Here is an 18,822-nt window from a genome sequence, read left to right as displayed (position 1 = left end):
CCAAGTTGATGAAGCATGTTAGATTATATTCCCACAGGGCACTTTAATTAACACATTAAATATTACAACATTGTGCAATATTAATGTCTCACACATAGTGCTACCCCCCCACTCTCCCCCCTTGATAGCGTATGAATAAAGTTGTGTGTTTAGAATATGTTTGTGTTCGTTTTGTATACAAACTGCTTTGGAGGATTTCTTTTATTGTTCAAACTAATGAGGTGTTCTCCCGCAGTTACAGTTAACTGCCAAAAAGCACGGCAGGAAGGGCGGCTGATTTTAGCTTTTTAATTTTGTTTTGGCACTTGTGAAATTTGGCGTTTTGTCTTGGGATGGAATAATAGAACACATTCTGGTGGAACAACAATACGGTCCAATATCCAAGGCCTTCAAACAACGCTAATGACACGTTTTCCTGATTGAGCTGTCATGAGCTGATTGGCTTCGTTGATCCAGCATCAGCAGTGAAGACACACAAGCTGTTGACGGCAGAGGCGGCCAAATCTTATGAGTCAACAAAGCTAAAAATATACCAGGTCAGCAATGAGATAAAAATAGACAGTATAGTTTGGAGTGTGACTAAAGAAATGACTGTGTACTCTCACAGTGGCTTACTTTTTAACCTTAGCCCTGCCTCTTCAAGTTAAAGTGATATAACTCATCAGATTTCTTGGGCTACATCTTCTCAACTTTAAAGAAAGCATTCAAACAATAAAATTAAACCTTAATGCAAATATTACATAGCTGGCAAAAGCTTTATAAAATTTGTAAACCCTCAAACCCTCTAAATTAAGGCCCTGTCTACACGTATACAGATATTTTTAAAAGCAGATATCTCGAGGCGCACTGGTAGCTCACCTGGTAGAGCAGGTGCTCCATGTACCAAGCAACCCGGGCACGGAGTCCGTCATCTATCACTGTCAAATAAAGGCAAAAATACCAAACAATAAAAATAAAAAAGGATATTTTCTTCTACATTTTGGCCTCTCGTCCACACACAAACTGAGTTGTATCTGTGTGGACGTGCAAAACGGAGCTTTTGGTAAATGATGACGTCCTCTCCTCATTTTGCGTAAGCCTATTGTTGCTTTGTGTAATGAGCATTCACCAGAAACAACAACAAAGATGACAAACTACCGGCTTTTTTAAGTTTTGTTAGCACTGCTCGGACTAATTACTACCACACATTTGAAAAATGGTCCAGTCACAGGAGGCCAAAGCGGGGAACACATTAAACATGTCGAGGCCGAATGGTGATTGAATGTGCTTTTGGGTGATTGAAGGTGAGGTTTGGAGCACTCAGAAGGACATAAACCTGAGTGACCTCCCTTTTGTCATGAAGAGACAGTTGATGACAGCAGAGTGATGACAGTCATGCAGTTCAACCATGAATCCCAGCCCCCCACCAACAATAACTGCTATCAAACTAACTAATGAAGCTGAAGGAAAGGGAGTGAGGAGGGTGGGAACAAAATATCTTGACCTTTAACTTGTGATCTCAATTGTGGTGATGTAAATATTACAGCAAGTTTTTGGAGTCGTTTTTGCGTTCAATTGCGGACGGAGATATTTTGTAAAACGAAGGTCGTGTGGACAGATTTCTTATTTTAAACGGAGGCGAAAATATTTGTTTTTAAAGTGATCTGTATACCTGTCGACAGGGCCTCCTCTTTATTGATTTCTAAATTAAATTTGAGTCAAATTAAGTTGTTAGTTCGAGTAGCTATTGATTTTGTCTAACTCAGTTCAAGACCAATATATAGACAGTGAGGAGAGATGAAGATGAAGAACGAAATACATCCAACAGCCCCAGAAATCCTCAATCTCTTTCCACCCCCCGACTCGGCACACTCGCGACAAAAAAAAGTCATTCACACAACATCAACGCTGCAGATACATTTAACACTTACACATCTCACCCTATAATTAGCACATCAGTATGAATAACAGCAGGCTAATGGACTGGGGTTGTGACTCCTCTAGCTGGAAATGGCGTTCCCTTCATTTGCGACAGCACACTGTACAAACAGGCATAAATGATCCTGATGGCTTGAAATAGGTAATGAGAAAAAAGTATTGGAAATTCACCAGTAAATCATTTAAATCAATGCAAATGATCAGCCACACCAGAAAGTACGGTGGCAGTGTTATTCTCATCACTAAATTAATGCTTTAAATTAGGGCTTTTAGACACTTTATTTAAACATGTCATTAAAAGTTTCACATTATCCTACATTTGACTGATACATTATGCAGTCTGGAGTGTGCCCCTGGAATAATTACAGACTTTTTCAGAGTTTAATTATAATAAATTAATAAATTGATTAATCAAATGATTTAAATGATGTGTTAAAAAGTCAAAAGTCAATGGAAAAAAATAATCCTTTCAAAAATAAGGTTGTATTCTGTTTTTAAATTTAAAATTAAAATTATTATAACTAACTAAAATTGAATTAATTAATTAATTAATTGATTGATTGAGTTAACATACATGCCTATCATTTTCAGTTACATTTACAGTTTTCATTTCATTACTGCTTTACTGCAAAGACGGCTCTCAGATGTGTAAGCTATGTATCAACTTAAAACACAGGAGCTCTATTTGGCAAACTGTCATGCGTTGCTGTTATCTGTCTATTCAGTTCACTTCTGTTTGTTCTTTGTGTTACCATATGTTCCTCTGAGATGCGTCCTTGTAGGATACAACTGGTAGTGAGGGAGGAGAGGAAACTAGCAGACAACAGAACACACAATTGCAGGGGTGTCGCAATATACCGGTATTGACGATAACCGTGATGTTTAAAGATGAATTATTGTTATAATGTAAATAATATATATAAGATAATAAAGTGTAAATAATCCAGCACCTTTTAAATCATTTTATATATACAGTTATGATTACAGACTCACTCTCCACCTCCCTACACTCGTATTTTGAGTGTAATTTATTTGCCAAAAAAGACACAAAACGCACAATAAACAAAGTTCAAAATGAATTGGACAGATACCATTATTATTATCATTTCAAATTTTCTATTGATATTTCAATAATAGTGATAGCGCGAATTATTTCTACCATATAATTGTGTAGTGAAATCTGATATTGTGACAGCCCTACACCCAATTTAACAAAGGTTAATGAAATTAGCACTGTTTCAGCTATAAATGACTACATTTTACAGTCCATATTAATCAGAACTAAAAATATCACTCATGAATATGTACTAAAAATGCATTCATATAGCTCAAATGAATATGAATTTCCCAGATGTTAGGGGAAATTCGGAATACCAGAGATAATGAAACACACAATAATAAACCTAAATCCCGCAGTAGACATAAAAGGCTTATTAAAGGCTCCCTGTGGAGTTTTCTTGTAAACAAACAATGTATTATTTACATTCACTGTTTTCTAACCACACACATTGTGTGAATCATTAAGACTTAACAAAAATATCGAAAGCTTTTCTTTCCTCATAAAAGATTTGCAATTCTAATTTATTAAATATTTGTAAATCTGCTTTGTTTAGATCCATGTTCTTCTTCCCTGCCTTTTGATGCTCTTACCACCAACTACGAATAAACCAACAGCAGAAATGTGTATGCCATCCCCAGCCAGCTTGTGCGTGTATATGTGTGTCACTTTGTGCATGTTAATAAAACAAGAGATACAAATAAGACAGGGACTCCCTCATGAAAAAATCATTGCTAGTGGCCACAAAGTCCAACATAAATTACAAGTTGTCATCCCTTTTTACAGTCAAACGAATTGTTAATAGTTTCTTATTATGAAAAGAAAGACAACTGGTCTTTGGGGAAATGTCTTGGCCTCTGAAGGGGTGTGTTAATGTCTGTGTTTGATTGCTGGCAGGCTGAGCCCCGGCAGGGGAACGGAAACACAGAAGTAAGCAAACTTGTACTGAAAACTCTAGCTTACAAGTCATGGGAAGACAGTGTTTTTGTTAGCATTGGAACTGAAGGGTATGGACCATAGATAGATAGATAGATAGATAGATAGATAGAAACTTTATTGATCCCGAGGGAAATTCAAGTTTTTTAGTTTATTTTTTATAGTAGGCCTACAGCAACGTTACTGCTTTAGACAAATACAGTTTAAAATCAAGAAAGTAAAAAGAAGCAGACTACTCCGTCTACATATAGGGAAGCTAATGGTTAATGCAAAGATATTGGGTGATATTAGGAGAGTGATAAATGTAAAATATTGTTGTTGTCAAATTGATTATAACAGGATAAAACCAGTTGATGTATCATCTCATTTTTAATATACATTTCACCCTTTAGGATTTTTTTTTTCTCAAAGGAATGCACGGGATATGATTTATAGAGCTGATTTAATTTCCGTTGGACTTTAACCTTATGAAGAGACACCTAAAAGATACAACAGACTGACAGAGGAGTTCAGGAAAAATATCATGTTCAACACTGAAAAGACGAATAAATAAGCTCAGCTGCTCTCAAATCTCGCAAAGCCTTCCCGTGTTATGATTGTTAGCCCTTCGCTGACATGACTTCTGTTCTGTATATTAAAAGCTTGCTGTATCTATTATGTGACTTTCATTGCGCAGCAGGACCTCAAGTAATGTTTGGCTCGGTTCAGCTCACAGAGAAAAAAAGAGATAACGCATTAAATGTCCTTTTACTAATCTTGTCAATGCGATAGTGGCTCCAGGACACAGCTGAAGCGGGATCAGCCCATTGTGCACAAAGGCTTGTACCATTGTTTGCTCCACAATGCCTGGCAGTGTGCATCATTCAGCTGTGTTGCTGAGAAAATCATCCCGGCTAGTGGCAACAATGGCGATACACACGGCTGATCTGATTGCGGTGCAGGAGCGCTCGCTTTCATCTGTAATGCTGGAAAACAGATCATGTAGCTGGTGCTCTTATCTTGGAGATGGATGTTGACAGCCAACACAGGCTCGGTGCGGTTTTTTTTCTTCTCCTATAGCTCTTAATCCTTTATTTCCTCCTCGGCACCTCTATCCTTTTGCTGTTCTTTTGCTCCTTTCCTCCCTTACTCCTCTACACCTGCTTCTTGTCGTCTTTATGCTCCTTCTCTGCCTACAAAAAGCCTTTTCTTATCCACAATTTCCGTGACTTATTTTTATTTCTTCCCTTTTCCTTTCCTCCTTTAATCGTCCTTCCTTCCATCTACCCGGCCTACTTCCCATCTATCTTTTCCGTCCTCTAACCTCTCCCTCCGCCCATTCCCTCTGCCTCATTTCCCTTCCTTTTCTAACTTTTAATCCTAATTTAATACCTTTTTCCTCTTTCGACACTCTTTTATCACCTCTCCCTTACACTTCCATCCACACCCCACAATCCACCCATTTCTTGTTTTATCAGTCTCCTCATCGCTGGCTAAGGCCAGCAGCTCTTAGAGCCACATGAAGCCTCCATCGCCTGATCTTGAGAAGATAGCTGATCCCACTGATGCTATTTTAAGCCTGTCATGCATACTCTCCCTCCTCTTCCCTTCCGCGGAGAGCTGGCAGCCACAAAGAGAGACATGAAACATGCATTCTTTCCTCTCAACCAGACTTTCTCTTCCTTGATTGTGACTTTGAAATCAGTATAATTAACTGTATTGTCAGGGGACGAGCCAGTCTGACAGAAATAGCAGATTTCTCTCCATATGCCGTTGCCAAATAGATGATTTAATTGTCTTGAAGTTTTGTCAGAGGGCTAGGAGACAAGTTTTTAATGGTTAATGTGGATTATTTTAACAGTGTGAGTCGTGATTCCTGCTTCATTTCCATCTCCTGATTAGTCTCTGGCCCAGTCCCAGTGGCCACCATGAGAACTGAACCCTCATAGACTTTAATAGACATCATCTGCGTGATCGGTGAAAGTGCTGGAAGTGGAAAAGGTTGCTTTATGAAGATTGGGACAGCAGCATTTTAAATAACTATCTTGGGAGGAAGCCTTTCTTTTGCCAGGAAAGTGCATGTGGACTTATATTTCAGTGTTTGTTGGTCTGTTTCTGAATTTAATAATTGCTATATACATTATCTTCTATGTATCTTGTTCTTGCCTGCTCTTTGAATTTGTATTTTTTTCTTTCATTATTTCTGATTTCTCCTATTTCTCCTTGGAATGCTGTGAATTTCTGCAGCGTTACAGACTTGCACAACAAAAAGGGGCTCACAAAGTATGTGTCCTTGTCCCATATTACAGTACAAATTTTACTATTTTGTTTTTGCTTTCCCATCGTGTGAACCCGGTTTTTACACTTGTAAACGCTCCCAATGTTGCAGCTGATTGACATCTTATGGCTGATGTCTTCAGCTTCATTTCCATAGACTGTATAAAATATATAAGTAGTCTCTGTGACGTCACCCATAGCTTTCTGAAGAGCAGCTGTGAAGCTCAAAGTGGGTGGCTTCGGCCGTTAACCATCTTGGCAGTGACGACACAGCCTAACTCCCGGCTAATCCAAAAATGGACAGAGGGTAGGATCGTTGTTGGAGCTGAGGCGGGCCCGGGTGATGCAGCAGACCAGACAGCTTGCAGCTAGCGACCTGGTACGGCACCCACCTGTCACTCAAATCAGCCACGCCCTTAATTATGTCTAACTTTAAGCCTTGATATCATTTAAACGGCTGAGTCATACAAAAACTCACCCCCGTACAATTGTTATGAACGAGGAAATTAGTTATAGAGACCAACACCATTTGTTGTACCAGGCTATAAACATGTTTCTGCTATAAAGTCTGTCATTTTAACATGGGGGTAGATGGGGATTGACTCGCTTTTGGAGCCAGTCTCAAGTGGCCATTTGAAGAACTGCAGTTTTTGGCACTTTGGCTTCATTTCTCAGCACCGGAGGTTGCCGCTTGTTCCTGTTAGTACAGAATAATAAAGTACATGTATTTCTTGTATGCTCATTGAAAACACTTAACTATAATGAAAGGTAAATTGTGAGCTTTGCATTGTGAGGATATATAGTGTGGATGTAAGACACAGCTTGTGTTCCGGTGTACTGTACTCACCTGTCATTTCCCAGCCTGCCTCGCCCCCCTGCCCAGCAGACAGCATTGTTAAGCTTTGCCGTTCCTGCAGATCACCTGATCCAATCACTTGCCTGCACAGAAGCCTCTCATATAGTGGGGCAGTTTACCCTTGTTATTTGTCAGATTGTCCAACTGGCCTTAGCACTTTAGCTTCTGGTTTCTGCCTCATTCTTTTGCACTGTCAGTTTGTTGCCAACTCTAAGCCTGACTGACCCTTGAGCGAAGGCACTTAACTGTACCTGTTTCATCTAGACAGACGGCTTGCGGGTCCAAGTTCTGTTGTAACCTGCGACAAAAAAAAATACATGTTATATAAAAAGAACACATTATACTTGGATGTAGAGCAAATGCGGCTCTACGGCAGTGTTCAAAATCACTATCTTGTTCGCAAATTCACTATTCTCTAAACACACTCAGTCATCACGGATATGTCGAGTCGCATAACAGTCAAGTTTAAAGTACAAAATGGGGAGCATTGCATTGTGAGACAGCGAGCATAAAGTACTTTTTTCGTTTCATTGTGGTCATTTTTGAGACAGAGCGTATTTCACTCTCAGAATTTAAACACTCAAATACAATGGATTGAGAGTAAATATAGTACTATATTAAAGTTTATAAATGATTCATAATAAAGGGAGTTGCAGGCATTTTATAATATTAGACTAGGATCTAACCACAAAGGCTGGTGTTCTTCAGCCAGCGCCCGATAATATGACTATAAACATTAACACTTTGCCACAATATATAGTATATCAGTGCAGTAGTTTGCTATGACCGTGTCACCATTTTACAACTGAGGTGGTGAGCTGATCAAGAAGTAAGTGAAGTATTAATCACAAATGAATAATCAAATTTAAAATGTTTCTATCTCACTTGATAATGTGTGGACCCCATAGACTGCATAAGAAGTGGACGTAGTCACTGTGACGACATCACTCATCGGTTTGTGAACTGTCATGCTGTATTGAAGAAGACTTGAAACTAGTGATTGAGACCATAAACTCATGTTTACAATGTTTACTGAGGTAATAAATCAAGTGAGAAGTAGGATCATTTTCTCATTGACTTCTGTACAATCCGACTTCTTTTTGCAACCAGAGGACTCGCCCCCTGCTGGCTATTAGAAAGAATGCAAGTTTAAAGCACTTCTGCGTTGGCTTCACTTTTCAGAACTGGAGGTTGCCCACTGGTGGATCCCAGAGCATTAAACTTGAATAAATACAAGTCTTAGGTCGCTGTACAGAATGTCTTGTTTATTGGTTGTCATCATACATTTTCAAAATTACTATATACTTTGTATCTAAAGACTCTCAGATGATTTGTACTGACGTAGTAACACCTGGAATACAGAGCGACTCTCACCACAGATGTTTGGCTGTTAACACATAACATTCAATTTAATGTCTGGATGTAAATCTGTATAATTTTAAGATCGGAAAAAAAATTGATAGGCAGGTTTTCATAATTCCATAATTACCAAAATACTGTTTTGAAAGATTTATGATGAAACGAGTATTTCCATGAAGTTTTTTTCGTATCCCCGTGGTGAGAATCTCTCTGTTTTGCAGGTGCTCGGTCACACTGCAGAGTTGACTTTTCATTTGATAATGTTATACACCTGTGGAGGAACAGCAGACACTATCAACACATTTGTGCTTATCTTTTTTTTTTTTCATCTTTTTTTTTTTTTGCAAGTTTTCTTTTTTTCTGTTAAATATCAGTTTTTGACATAATCTTTTTCACAAGAACAGACTAAGTTAAATCTGTTATATGTTTTGTATACCAACATGCTCACAATGTATCTGAACCATTTTTTCTTTTTCTTTTTAGTGTCAGAACAACATACATAAAAACAGACGCCCTTTTTGTTTCAAACAGTATGTGCCAGGTCAGGTCTACCATGGTGGTATCAGAATAGTGTGGTTTTTCTTTGTGGTTCATCATAGGCAGGAGGAAAATAACAGGACCTGCAGTCATGTACACAGGCTTCACTTGCAGGGGCATGACTATAACTTCAGGAAAGAAAATCTGTAGTCGGGCACTCCAAGTTAACATAAATTGACAAACTTAACATCAGTTCAGTCTCTCTTCTTTTTCATACATCACATTTGACAAAATTGAAGTCATTCAATAAGATTTACAGCATCTTGTTCTTTTCAGGCTTCTTTTTTTCTTTTCAAAGAACTGAATATCATCTCATGTGCTCTTGAAGGTGAAAACTGCTTCCCCTCAGTTTTCCCTCTCATGACAGACACATTATTTGTGACTGTGTTGTGCATGTTAGGTGATTATTAATATTTATCTCTTTTCAAATACTTTCTTGTTTGTGTTTCTCTATAACTTTCTACATTGTGCAAAAAACAGCTGTATTCTACTCTAGAAGGCCACCGGGTGTCTTGGTATTCACTCTGTGTCTGTTCAACGGCGTTTCTAATCGTGTCTTATATGTGTTTGAAAATGCTCTCAGATAGATTTTCGCGACTGATCGACCTTGTTGTTGAATCATCTTAAAGTAAACAAACCCAATGCATTCTCAAAATGGCAGGCAGAGTCGAGCAAACGCGATCCCTAGTATCCCTTCGCTTAAGCTGGGCTGAATATGAGCAGCACAAGACCAACTACTGCAGATGTCGAAAAAAAGCTTTACAAAAAAATATGCAAAAAAGCTATGCAACAATTCTCTATTGACAAATAGAGACTTTCACATGAATCATGTTTGGATCATTTGGCCAGATAATAATTGTACCAGCAACTGAAAACACGTTTTATGTTTTTTTAAAAGGAGAAAAATGTTGATACAGTATCTTAAATCAGCATGCTGTTCTCAGAAAGCTTAAATCAACCAAAGGCAAACTATTGTCTGGCCTAACGCTCAGATTCAGCTTTTTCCTCCTGTATTTATAAGCTGTATGAAGACCAGTGGACATTTTTCCTTTGGTTCAGACCAGAGAAACTAACAGGGAATACAATACCTGTACAAAGATTGATGATATATTGTTATAGTGCGTCAGTGTTGTTGTGTGTTGGCTCTTTTTATACTCCAGCACATGAGATTTAAATTGAAACAGACTGTGATGTTAAAGTTGTGACTCAACTTTAACTTGTTGGGAAATGTAGAAATGTGGCCCCCAAATTAAGTTGTCTTATTCAATATTTGATTTGCAAATCCTTTCGGCTTGCCGTGGTAGTCGGTGTTACCGGTGTTACACCGATTACATTACTTACTCACCGCCCCAACCGTTATTTTACAGAAATAAAACCCATTTAGTTAATTTTTGCGTATCAGCACCATGTTATCAATACATAGTCAGACGAGGGGCGCTACAAACTGACAGTGAAAGTGTCTGCTCCATAAGGAGTCTCCACACAGAGCAGCAGGAGTCAGATTTCCCACACGGGACAAGAGAGAGAGTTGACAAGACAAGACGATGGCGGAGGATTTGGTGTCCAAGCAAAAAGCAAAAGCGCCTTTTTGGCAATATTTCAGATTTAAAACCCAATGCTGTCAGGGAACCATAACGTTAATGAGGTAATCACCGTGAGGAAGATGGAGCGGTCACAGCCGGGGTGCGCGGCAGAGCAGCGCCCGGTAGAAAACCTGCGGCCACGCAGCGAAATCTCGACCGGAGAGGCCAGACACACATCCATTCGACGGTAAAGATCAACGTAAGCATGCTACACATATTGACCGTCATCTTTTCTTGTAAAACGTCCGGTGTAATCGGACGTTTAATAACCGGTGGGAAAACTTCCTCAACGCCACAGCCCTAAAATGTTTGGCAATCAATGCTGCCCACGCTGCCAGGCCTATTCTGCAGCTGTCTTCACTTCTTGCTGGTTTTAGGGGCTTTTTGCCTTCAGTCTGGTATTCAGCAGTAAATCAGGTGGATTGAGGTCATGTGAGTGATCAGATTTTATGACCAAGTGTTTGGCCATAAAAACTCCTTTGTTTTTGCCTGTTTGTTTAGAATCGTTGTCCTGCTGTATTGTCCTATAATTGGAGACAACCTCAAACACTGTTAGAAGCTGGAAGTCAGCACTTTTCACCTCATAGTTTCATTTCAAATCCAATGTTCTGGAGCACGGAGACAAAACAACAACAAAAATCACTATCCTAACACTTTCCGACTGCACTGTACGGTAACAAACGCTTCACGGTTACGGCTGAACAGTTTGTACCTTTTTGAGTTTTGAACAAACTTTTTCTTTTTTTGTTGTTTGTTTATGGCTTGAACATACCTCTTCAGATTTATTGATTCCAATTCAGCATCGCTGAAAGGTCTTAGCCACCAGTGACTACCTCCCTGTCAGACAAATGTGCTGACAGACAATTTATGACACTGTTGTCTCGGAAAGCTTATCATTTGTTATAGTGGTAAATACATATAATATGTTATAGGTGTGTATTATATTTCCCCCTCGTCCCTGATGGCCCCAACACTCTAAATGATAAAAGAAGAATGGCTGTATTACATTAGCGTCAGTCTACTGCATCACTAAAAAACAGCGCAGCGGCCACACCTCATGGATTTGCATGTTATGTACAGAGAGTATAATACATTATTCTGGTTAGGTGTGATTTATGGTGTTTATTTACATATAATAGTCCGGATTAACATATCTCAACTTCAGCTCATAAGATAAATGACTTTAAAATGAAAATGTAATATCCCCGCAATGTAGAAAAATAAGTCATATTCATTGTATTGACATGAGGAAAATGGTTGGTTTGTATCTAGCACCTATTGCAACCATATTAATGTATACTATAATAAACCACAGCTGACATATGGGCACCACTGAATATATACTATAACTAGAAATGTCTTACTACCCATGAACCACTTCTCTCGTGGGAAATAGATTTTATGGGCGACATAAGGGCATTTTATAATCTATTCATTTAAAGGCCTTTAGATAGAAAAATAAGCATAAAAGAACATTTTGTGTCCATTTCCATTAACATATAAGGGATATTTTTAAATAAACAGATCTATGAATATGTTTAAACTGTGCATATTTTATGTGTGTGTGCTTTGAATGTATCTTTTGTGCTGTGTCAAAGCTATGGTTGTTTATGAAGCCCATTCATCTGCACTTTCATAAGCTGCAATAACAACAAATAATGAGAAGCTTTAATCAAGTTCCTCTGTGAAAATGCTTTCTGTCTCCTCTGTTTTTATCCGCCCACTACTACCAACAAGGTCGAACTTTCATGTGTACAAGTCAGCTCATTAATATTAATAACTTTCTAACCCAAACTACATCTTTCATCACAGCTGTCTATCACACTATTCATAAATACCCAGATGTTTACCTGAAGCTGTGACCAACAAACACGTTTCTGTAAGCAGTTGTTTACCAATCGTATCAGCTACTTCCTCTAAATCTAGCCCCTCACAGATTAAAGAGGACCTATTATGCTTATTTTCAGGTTCATACTTGTATTTTAGGTTTCTACTAAAACATGTTAACATGCTTAATGTTCACAAAACGCTTTATTTTTCTCATGTCGGCTGTGCTGTAGCACCTCTTTTCACCCCCAGTCTGCTCTGATTGGTCAGCTGGCCCACTGTTGTGATTGGCGAACCGAACCAAACTCTACGGACTACGGACTTTTACATGCACAAAAAACTATATAACACACTAAAGGAAAGGGAAAAAGCATAATAGGTCCTCTTTAAGTTCGATTTTCTTATGCCAATAAATGATTTTAACATCTTGAACTCACTGTTTTGACTGACAATCCGCTGTACAATATGTTTAATCCTTTTTATATATCTTTTCTCTTTAACATGTTTCTCTCCTAAAACAGAGATTGCGATGTCAATAACGCTACCTGTTTAAATAAACATTGAACCAATCTGACAATAATTGTGTTAAATGGCATTTGCCGTCATAACTCTCCAAAGAAATGTTTTACATTTACAACATCACTGAATGTCTGTGTGCTTTTGCAATTATGCGGTGGTCGACAATTTAATTTACACCCTGAATTAATTTCTAAATCTTTCTGTCAGTGGCATTTTGATCCAACAAGAGCCTTAAATTAATAACAATGAACCTGCTGGGGAAATTAAATTGTGTTCTTTCAAAAATAGCTGTCTGCTATCTTTGTTGTTTTTCTGTAACTACATCACAATGCATCACGTCGACTCTGACTGAGTACGTAAATGCATATATGAATAATGGCTAATTTTCACTAAATATATGACCAGCTTGTCTTTGTCAGAAACCCAAGGGCTTCATTAATAACTGTAAACAAGAACCACATCTATCAGCTCTTTCGCCGGACCCTATCATCAATAACTATTGATCGCCGCGTCAACAGTCAGTGCAGAAAGCATCCGTCTGTGTTGATGGGTTAGCCTGTGTAGCAATCTTGTCCCATTCTGTCTGTGTTACTGTAGGTGTCATATTGAGCATGGTTTAAATGACTTCACAATTGATCGCTCTCTATGTGGGAATGAATGTTTGTGAGTGTTTGGTAAAGTAATTGGCTAAAATGCCCGTAATGTAAATGGAAAAGTGTATGTGTGTGTGTGTATAGGAGTGTTAAATCAGGACTTTTCTTTATGGAACCTCTGTATTTCCCCATGGTTTGACCATTAAATCAAACCCTTCACTTTCACTTATCCTTCACACAGTTACCTGGTAATTGCTCCACATCTAGCCAACACGGCAAAAATCAATGCAACGCAGGGCAGTGTGATTCACTCGGGGGTACGTTTGCAATATAACCGATATTAGAAGAAGAAAATGAATTGTGCTGCTGATGAAATTGTACCTCCTCCTCCTGCCTCAGAAGTCTCCAAATGTTACCCAAAAGTTAAGTAATTTACCTAGCTGTTTACGCCGCCCCGGCAGCAGAGAGCTCTGGGTGTATTTATAGTGAGAGCACTGTCGGGACAGCATGAATTATTAATGGGTCCTGATGCAGATTTATCTGTGACCTCTAGGCCACCTGGGTGCAAACACACACACACATTAACACACACATTCACATACTAAATCAGTTTGTCTTTGTGGACTAAAACTGTGGCTGCTGTGATGGTTTTTCCAGGGAAATTATGACAGATGACAGTGTGTGCAGTCCAGTAACCCCCCCGATTGTAGCCATCAGCGAGCCTTTGTTGGATGGTCGCTTCATAGAGGATGTCTTTCGCCCACTCGGATTGGTCCTCAGGGATAAAATTATTCAAAGCATTCAGCAAGGTACAGCACATACTTACAGTACATACAGTAGGCCTAAACTACATACACACACACGTATGTCAGTAAGAGAACAGTCTGGTTTTCTTGCTAGCTTCTGTGTAGACTTTCAACCTACTGGCATAAAGGTGAAGTTTCCCCCCAGAAACTGGATTCAAATCAGTTTTAGTGTTATCTCCCTTTTTGTTGCAGAAGTCATGATCAAAAAACTTGTAAACTGATCCTTGGCCTCATGTGTCTGCTCCCTCTGTCCTATTTCCTGGCTCAGAGGCGGTACTTCCTGAGCAGGTCGGCCTGCCACATGTACTTCCTCTCGGGGAACCTCTCCGGGATCTTGATCTTGCGGAAGTCTTGAATGCACTTTTCCAGCTCTTCCTCGACCGTCAGCTTCTCCTTCGCCGGCCGTTTCTTGCAGGTGCTGGTGTCGCGGGAGCTCGCCGTAAGCGTGCGCAACAAGTCACTCTTCCGCCGCTGTTCGGACTGCTGGAGCATGGCGATGGGGCCCTTTTTCAGCGGCCTGTCCAGGGTTTGGACATTGGCGTGGGGGTGTGACTGGCGGCTGACCGGGCCGCAGATGACCGTCCCCTGGGGAGAACTGGCTTCTGACTGGCTCTCGGAGCTCGAGGTGGAGAGCTCGTTGAAGGAGGTGCCGCTCTCGCCCTCGCCGTCGCCCTTGTGGTTCTTGCAGCAGCAGTCACACGGAGGGGAGGACCAACGTGATGGGCCACCTGGAAAGAGACAGAACCAGAGAGGAAGCTATCATTAGAGCTATTTTTTTTCCACGTTTTCTTTCTATCTAGGCCGTTCGTCACGAAGAGAAAAACGAGACGGTGACACAAAGAGAGCTACAAATTAGTCAGACAGGAGAAGAAAGGCAAAGTAAGAAGCACTGAAGACAGACAAAAAGAAAGGTCAGCTAATGCTGAATGGCTATCACCTGGAACAAAGTGACGTGACATCAGAGACACCTGGCTTGCTTCCAGTCTAATCATGGAAATGAGCTGGCTGACTGTGTGACAAGCCTATATTGTTCAGAGAACTACCCTCATAGATCCACGCTGTCACATGAAACAAGGGGAAGAGCTTAAAATGATTTGCAAGCACACGACGAACGTCCAGATTTACATGCTTTAAATGCATTTAAAGTAAAACACTGAAGGCAATGGTATTTGGATTCAATGAAAGAGGAACCACTGCAGCACAAGTTGAATCATTCTTAACTTTGCAAAGATTTTTAACTGCACGTGGAGATATTGTAGCAATATTGGTAGACAAACAATGACAATACGTTTACATGCATACTAATATTCCAAATATCATACGTGTCTTGTAAAAAGCATATTTCCTATGGATATTCTGAATAAGGATTTATTCCGAATTGAGCATTTTTCCGATTAAGACAAGTGCTATGATATGCTGATATTATTCAGGTTTTAGGAGCTTTATTTTGACATATATACAACGCATTCGGAATATGCGTCTCAATTGGGGTTTTTACGGCAGTTTGCGACACACATCTTGCCTGTTTACAGCCAGCTCTGTGCGTTGTACACCCACCAACTAGCCTACAGTTTGCAGAGACGTATGCCCAAAAGAAAAGCCCACATTTCTGGTCGGAAGGAGAAACACACCTACTTCTAAACATTATGAAAGCCTTGGATAGCAACAGATTTTTGGATATGCGGTTTGCACAAATATGGCAACGCCGACCTTTTAAAGAAGGTGGTTGATGGCATGAAAGAGGGAGGCGGTGTTAACACGGTCGATCAAGTCCGCCACCGGTTACGCTAATCAGAGTATGCATGGCAGAATAGATAGATAACATGTTTACATTGGGTCCTAATTTAAAGTATCGCACACTATCGGGAGGGGGGAGTGGGAGGGACGGGCCCTCTGTCAGTCATTGTGAAGGAGACAGACACAGATGCAACAGATTTCCTTGTGTGCTCTGTCTATTCTCGTTTTACAAAGTATGCAAATTAACTTTAACTTTCCTAAAGTAACTTACAATAACTTAACTAATACTGTTTTGAGACTTGAGAACATTTTGCTATGATGGTTGTTTCTTATAGTAGTTTATTCTCGTGGTCCCCAGGGTCACCAGTCTGTAGTCCTTGTATGTTAAAAAGGTTGGTAGGATGAGGGTTAAATTGTACAAATACTGTATGTGCAGCTTAATTTCTCTGAAGTAATGGCCATAAAACCCAGGAACACTTCACATTCACAGTTTATTCCAGCACTGAGAAACACTTTCAAATCAACATGACTGGAAGAATTGCATTAGACCAATAATAGATGTCAAATTGAAACATGAACTTAAATGAAAACCACCCAGTGAGCATTGATGCAGTGATTTTCAGGTCAAGAGATGTCTAGGTTACATAATGTTTCAGCGGCATTCAAATGACAATTTTTTCAATGTATTACAGATTCTAACTTCATATAATCATTTAAATACCATTTTAAAAGTTAAAGACTTTGCAGCCTTTTCTTTCTTTAAGCCTTCTGGAATAGCTTTCCGTGGCCTTCTAAAATGAAATTGTGTGCAATGCTTGGAATTAAAGTAGTGCGGGTCAGAGGAGAATTTCTATTGAACTGCTTTTCTCTCAAACATTCAATCATTACACTTGAATACCACAGCCTTTCTCACCTGGGTGCTTACAGTGAGCTGGCATTTGTGTCAAATATGTCGCAGAGTATCTCGGTGTTGAGTTTGAGGCAGCCGCCCAGAAGTTGTGGTCTGGACCGATAACGAGACAAATGCAGTGATCCGCGATCGCAGCTGAAAGGAATCAATTGGCCAGCCTAACCCTCCGTGAGAGTGTACAGTGAAGGAACCACAGGAACCAGAGCAGCAACACACCTCTCACTGCAGGAGGAAGCCATTTATTTTTCATGCTAACCTCCTGAATAATTGAAGGGGTATCTGTTGCTGATGGACTCCACTCTGTTTAGTGAGGAGAAAGATCAAAATCCCTTGAGGCAAACACACACACATGCAACATCCCCCACCATTATTCTGATTTCAAGCCCCGCCCCTCACACCGAAGCGCAGGCTTTTGATGCATCCTCTACTCATCAGGTTCAATAGCACCGTCGTTTCTTTTCATGTGCTGCTTTTCAAACGACATAGTACGAGACTATAAATAATGCTGCTTAAAATAAATGCCCCCCCCTACTTTTTTTCCTTTTGTCCTCAGCAACATATTTTTGCTTGTTTATAGAGAGGCAGCAGAACAGAAATCAATTCATCCAGCCAATATTTGTTCCTCCGAGTACCGCTCATAAACAGCTTCCACGTATTGTAACTATATTTATGCGAGTATAAATAGAAGAAATATATCTTGGACGGGTTTGACAGTTACACCAACTGTTCTAAACTGAAGGAGGACAAACATTCAGTAATGGTAAATGGCAAATGGACTTGCATTTATATAGCGATTTTGTAGTCTTCCGACCACTCAAAGCGCTTTACACTACATGTCAGAATTCACCCACTCATACACCCATTCACACACTCATTCACACACCGATGGCTATGCCTTCGGGAGCAATTTGAGGTTAAGTGTCTTACTCAAGGACACATCGACATGTGACCCGGAGCAGCTGGGGATCGAACCATCGACCTTCCGATTGGTGGACGACCTGCTCTATCTATATATATAGCACATGCACACATACGCATACACTGCTGCCTACTGTATGTGAAACATCACCCAGCAAAGGCAATGACAGATATGAAACGCTACACCCTTTGTCACCCATAGCAACTCTGCATCTCTTTATACCATCAGCGCTTTTACAGCTTTCACATGCACAAACACACAGCGACAGAGAATACACTATTATGCTCTATTAGTATGATTTTAAAGGAACACACACAACAATTACAAATGCCTCAGAGAAAAAAGGATGTGCTCGTTATACAGTTGCGGGATAGAGGACGTAACCCCATGATAGGTGCAATTATGTCTCTTCCCAACCTTTGTTTAGGGGCACACGAGTTAATTTATGTCACTGTGAGTGAATAGCTAATCCTCTGATCGATGAGATGCAGACTCGTAATTGGTGTTTTGAAAAATGGCCCCACACTCTGGTGAATTGTTAAGTCTGCCAGGAGCCAATCTGCCTGTCCAAATAAAATTAACACGATGAGACGGCTAAAGCAGCTGTAACAAATGTCTTAAAGAGCCTTGAGTGTGTGTGTGTGTGTGTGTGTGTGTGGCCTTGCATCTGTACATTTGATATAGGATATTCCTAGTAATTATATCCATCTCCATGTAGCTCTGTAAGTCTTGACAGTGAAATGCTGCTTTAATTTACAGGTATTGTGACTAGCAATTAGCCTCGCTTACACTAAAGACTACCAGGGCAGACTGCTCTTATGCACCGTTCACAGCTATACTTTCGGAATATAATGCACTGTAATTCGTATACATATCACGAAATCAGTTTGTATGTAATTCGTGTAATCGTGACCCAGGAACTATAAAGAGAAACAGGATAAACGCTGTTATAATACAAACCATTTATGAGGATACGTTGACCAAGGAGGGATCGGATTTATCAGCGACCA

General features: G+C 39.8%; 2 protein-coding genes across 4 annotated transcripts in view; one reads left to right on the top strand and one right to left on the bottom strand.

Moving 5' to 3' along the window:
• Positions 1-18,822, top strand: part of yipf5 (Yip1 domain family, member 5) — a 219,760-nt gene that overhangs the window by 75,503 nt on the left and 125,435 nt on the right. The window lies entirely within an intron of this gene.
• kctd16b (potassium channel tetramerization domain containing 16b) overlaps positions 12,628-18,822 on the bottom strand; it is a 94,601-nt gene continuing 88,406 nt past the window's right edge. Inside the window, exon 2 of the mRNA XM_037748430.1 lies at positions 12,628-14,974. Within this exon, the coding sequence (XP_037604358.1) occupies positions 14,511-14,974 (464 nt within the window). The 3' untranslated portion in view covers positions 12,628-14,510. The remainder of the gene's footprint in view (positions 14,975-18,822) is intronic.

The sequence above is a fragment of the Sebastes umbrosus genome, chromosome 17 (assembly GCF_015220745.1).
Source record: "Sebastes umbrosus isolate fSebUmb1 chromosome 17, fSebUmb1.pri, whole genome shotgun sequence".
Lineage (NCBI taxonomy): Eukaryota > Metazoa > Chordata > Actinopteri > Perciformes > Sebastidae > Sebastes > Sebastes umbrosus.
Note: the sequence above shows the minus strand (reverse complement) of the source record. Positions and strands in the feature narration are given on the sequence as shown.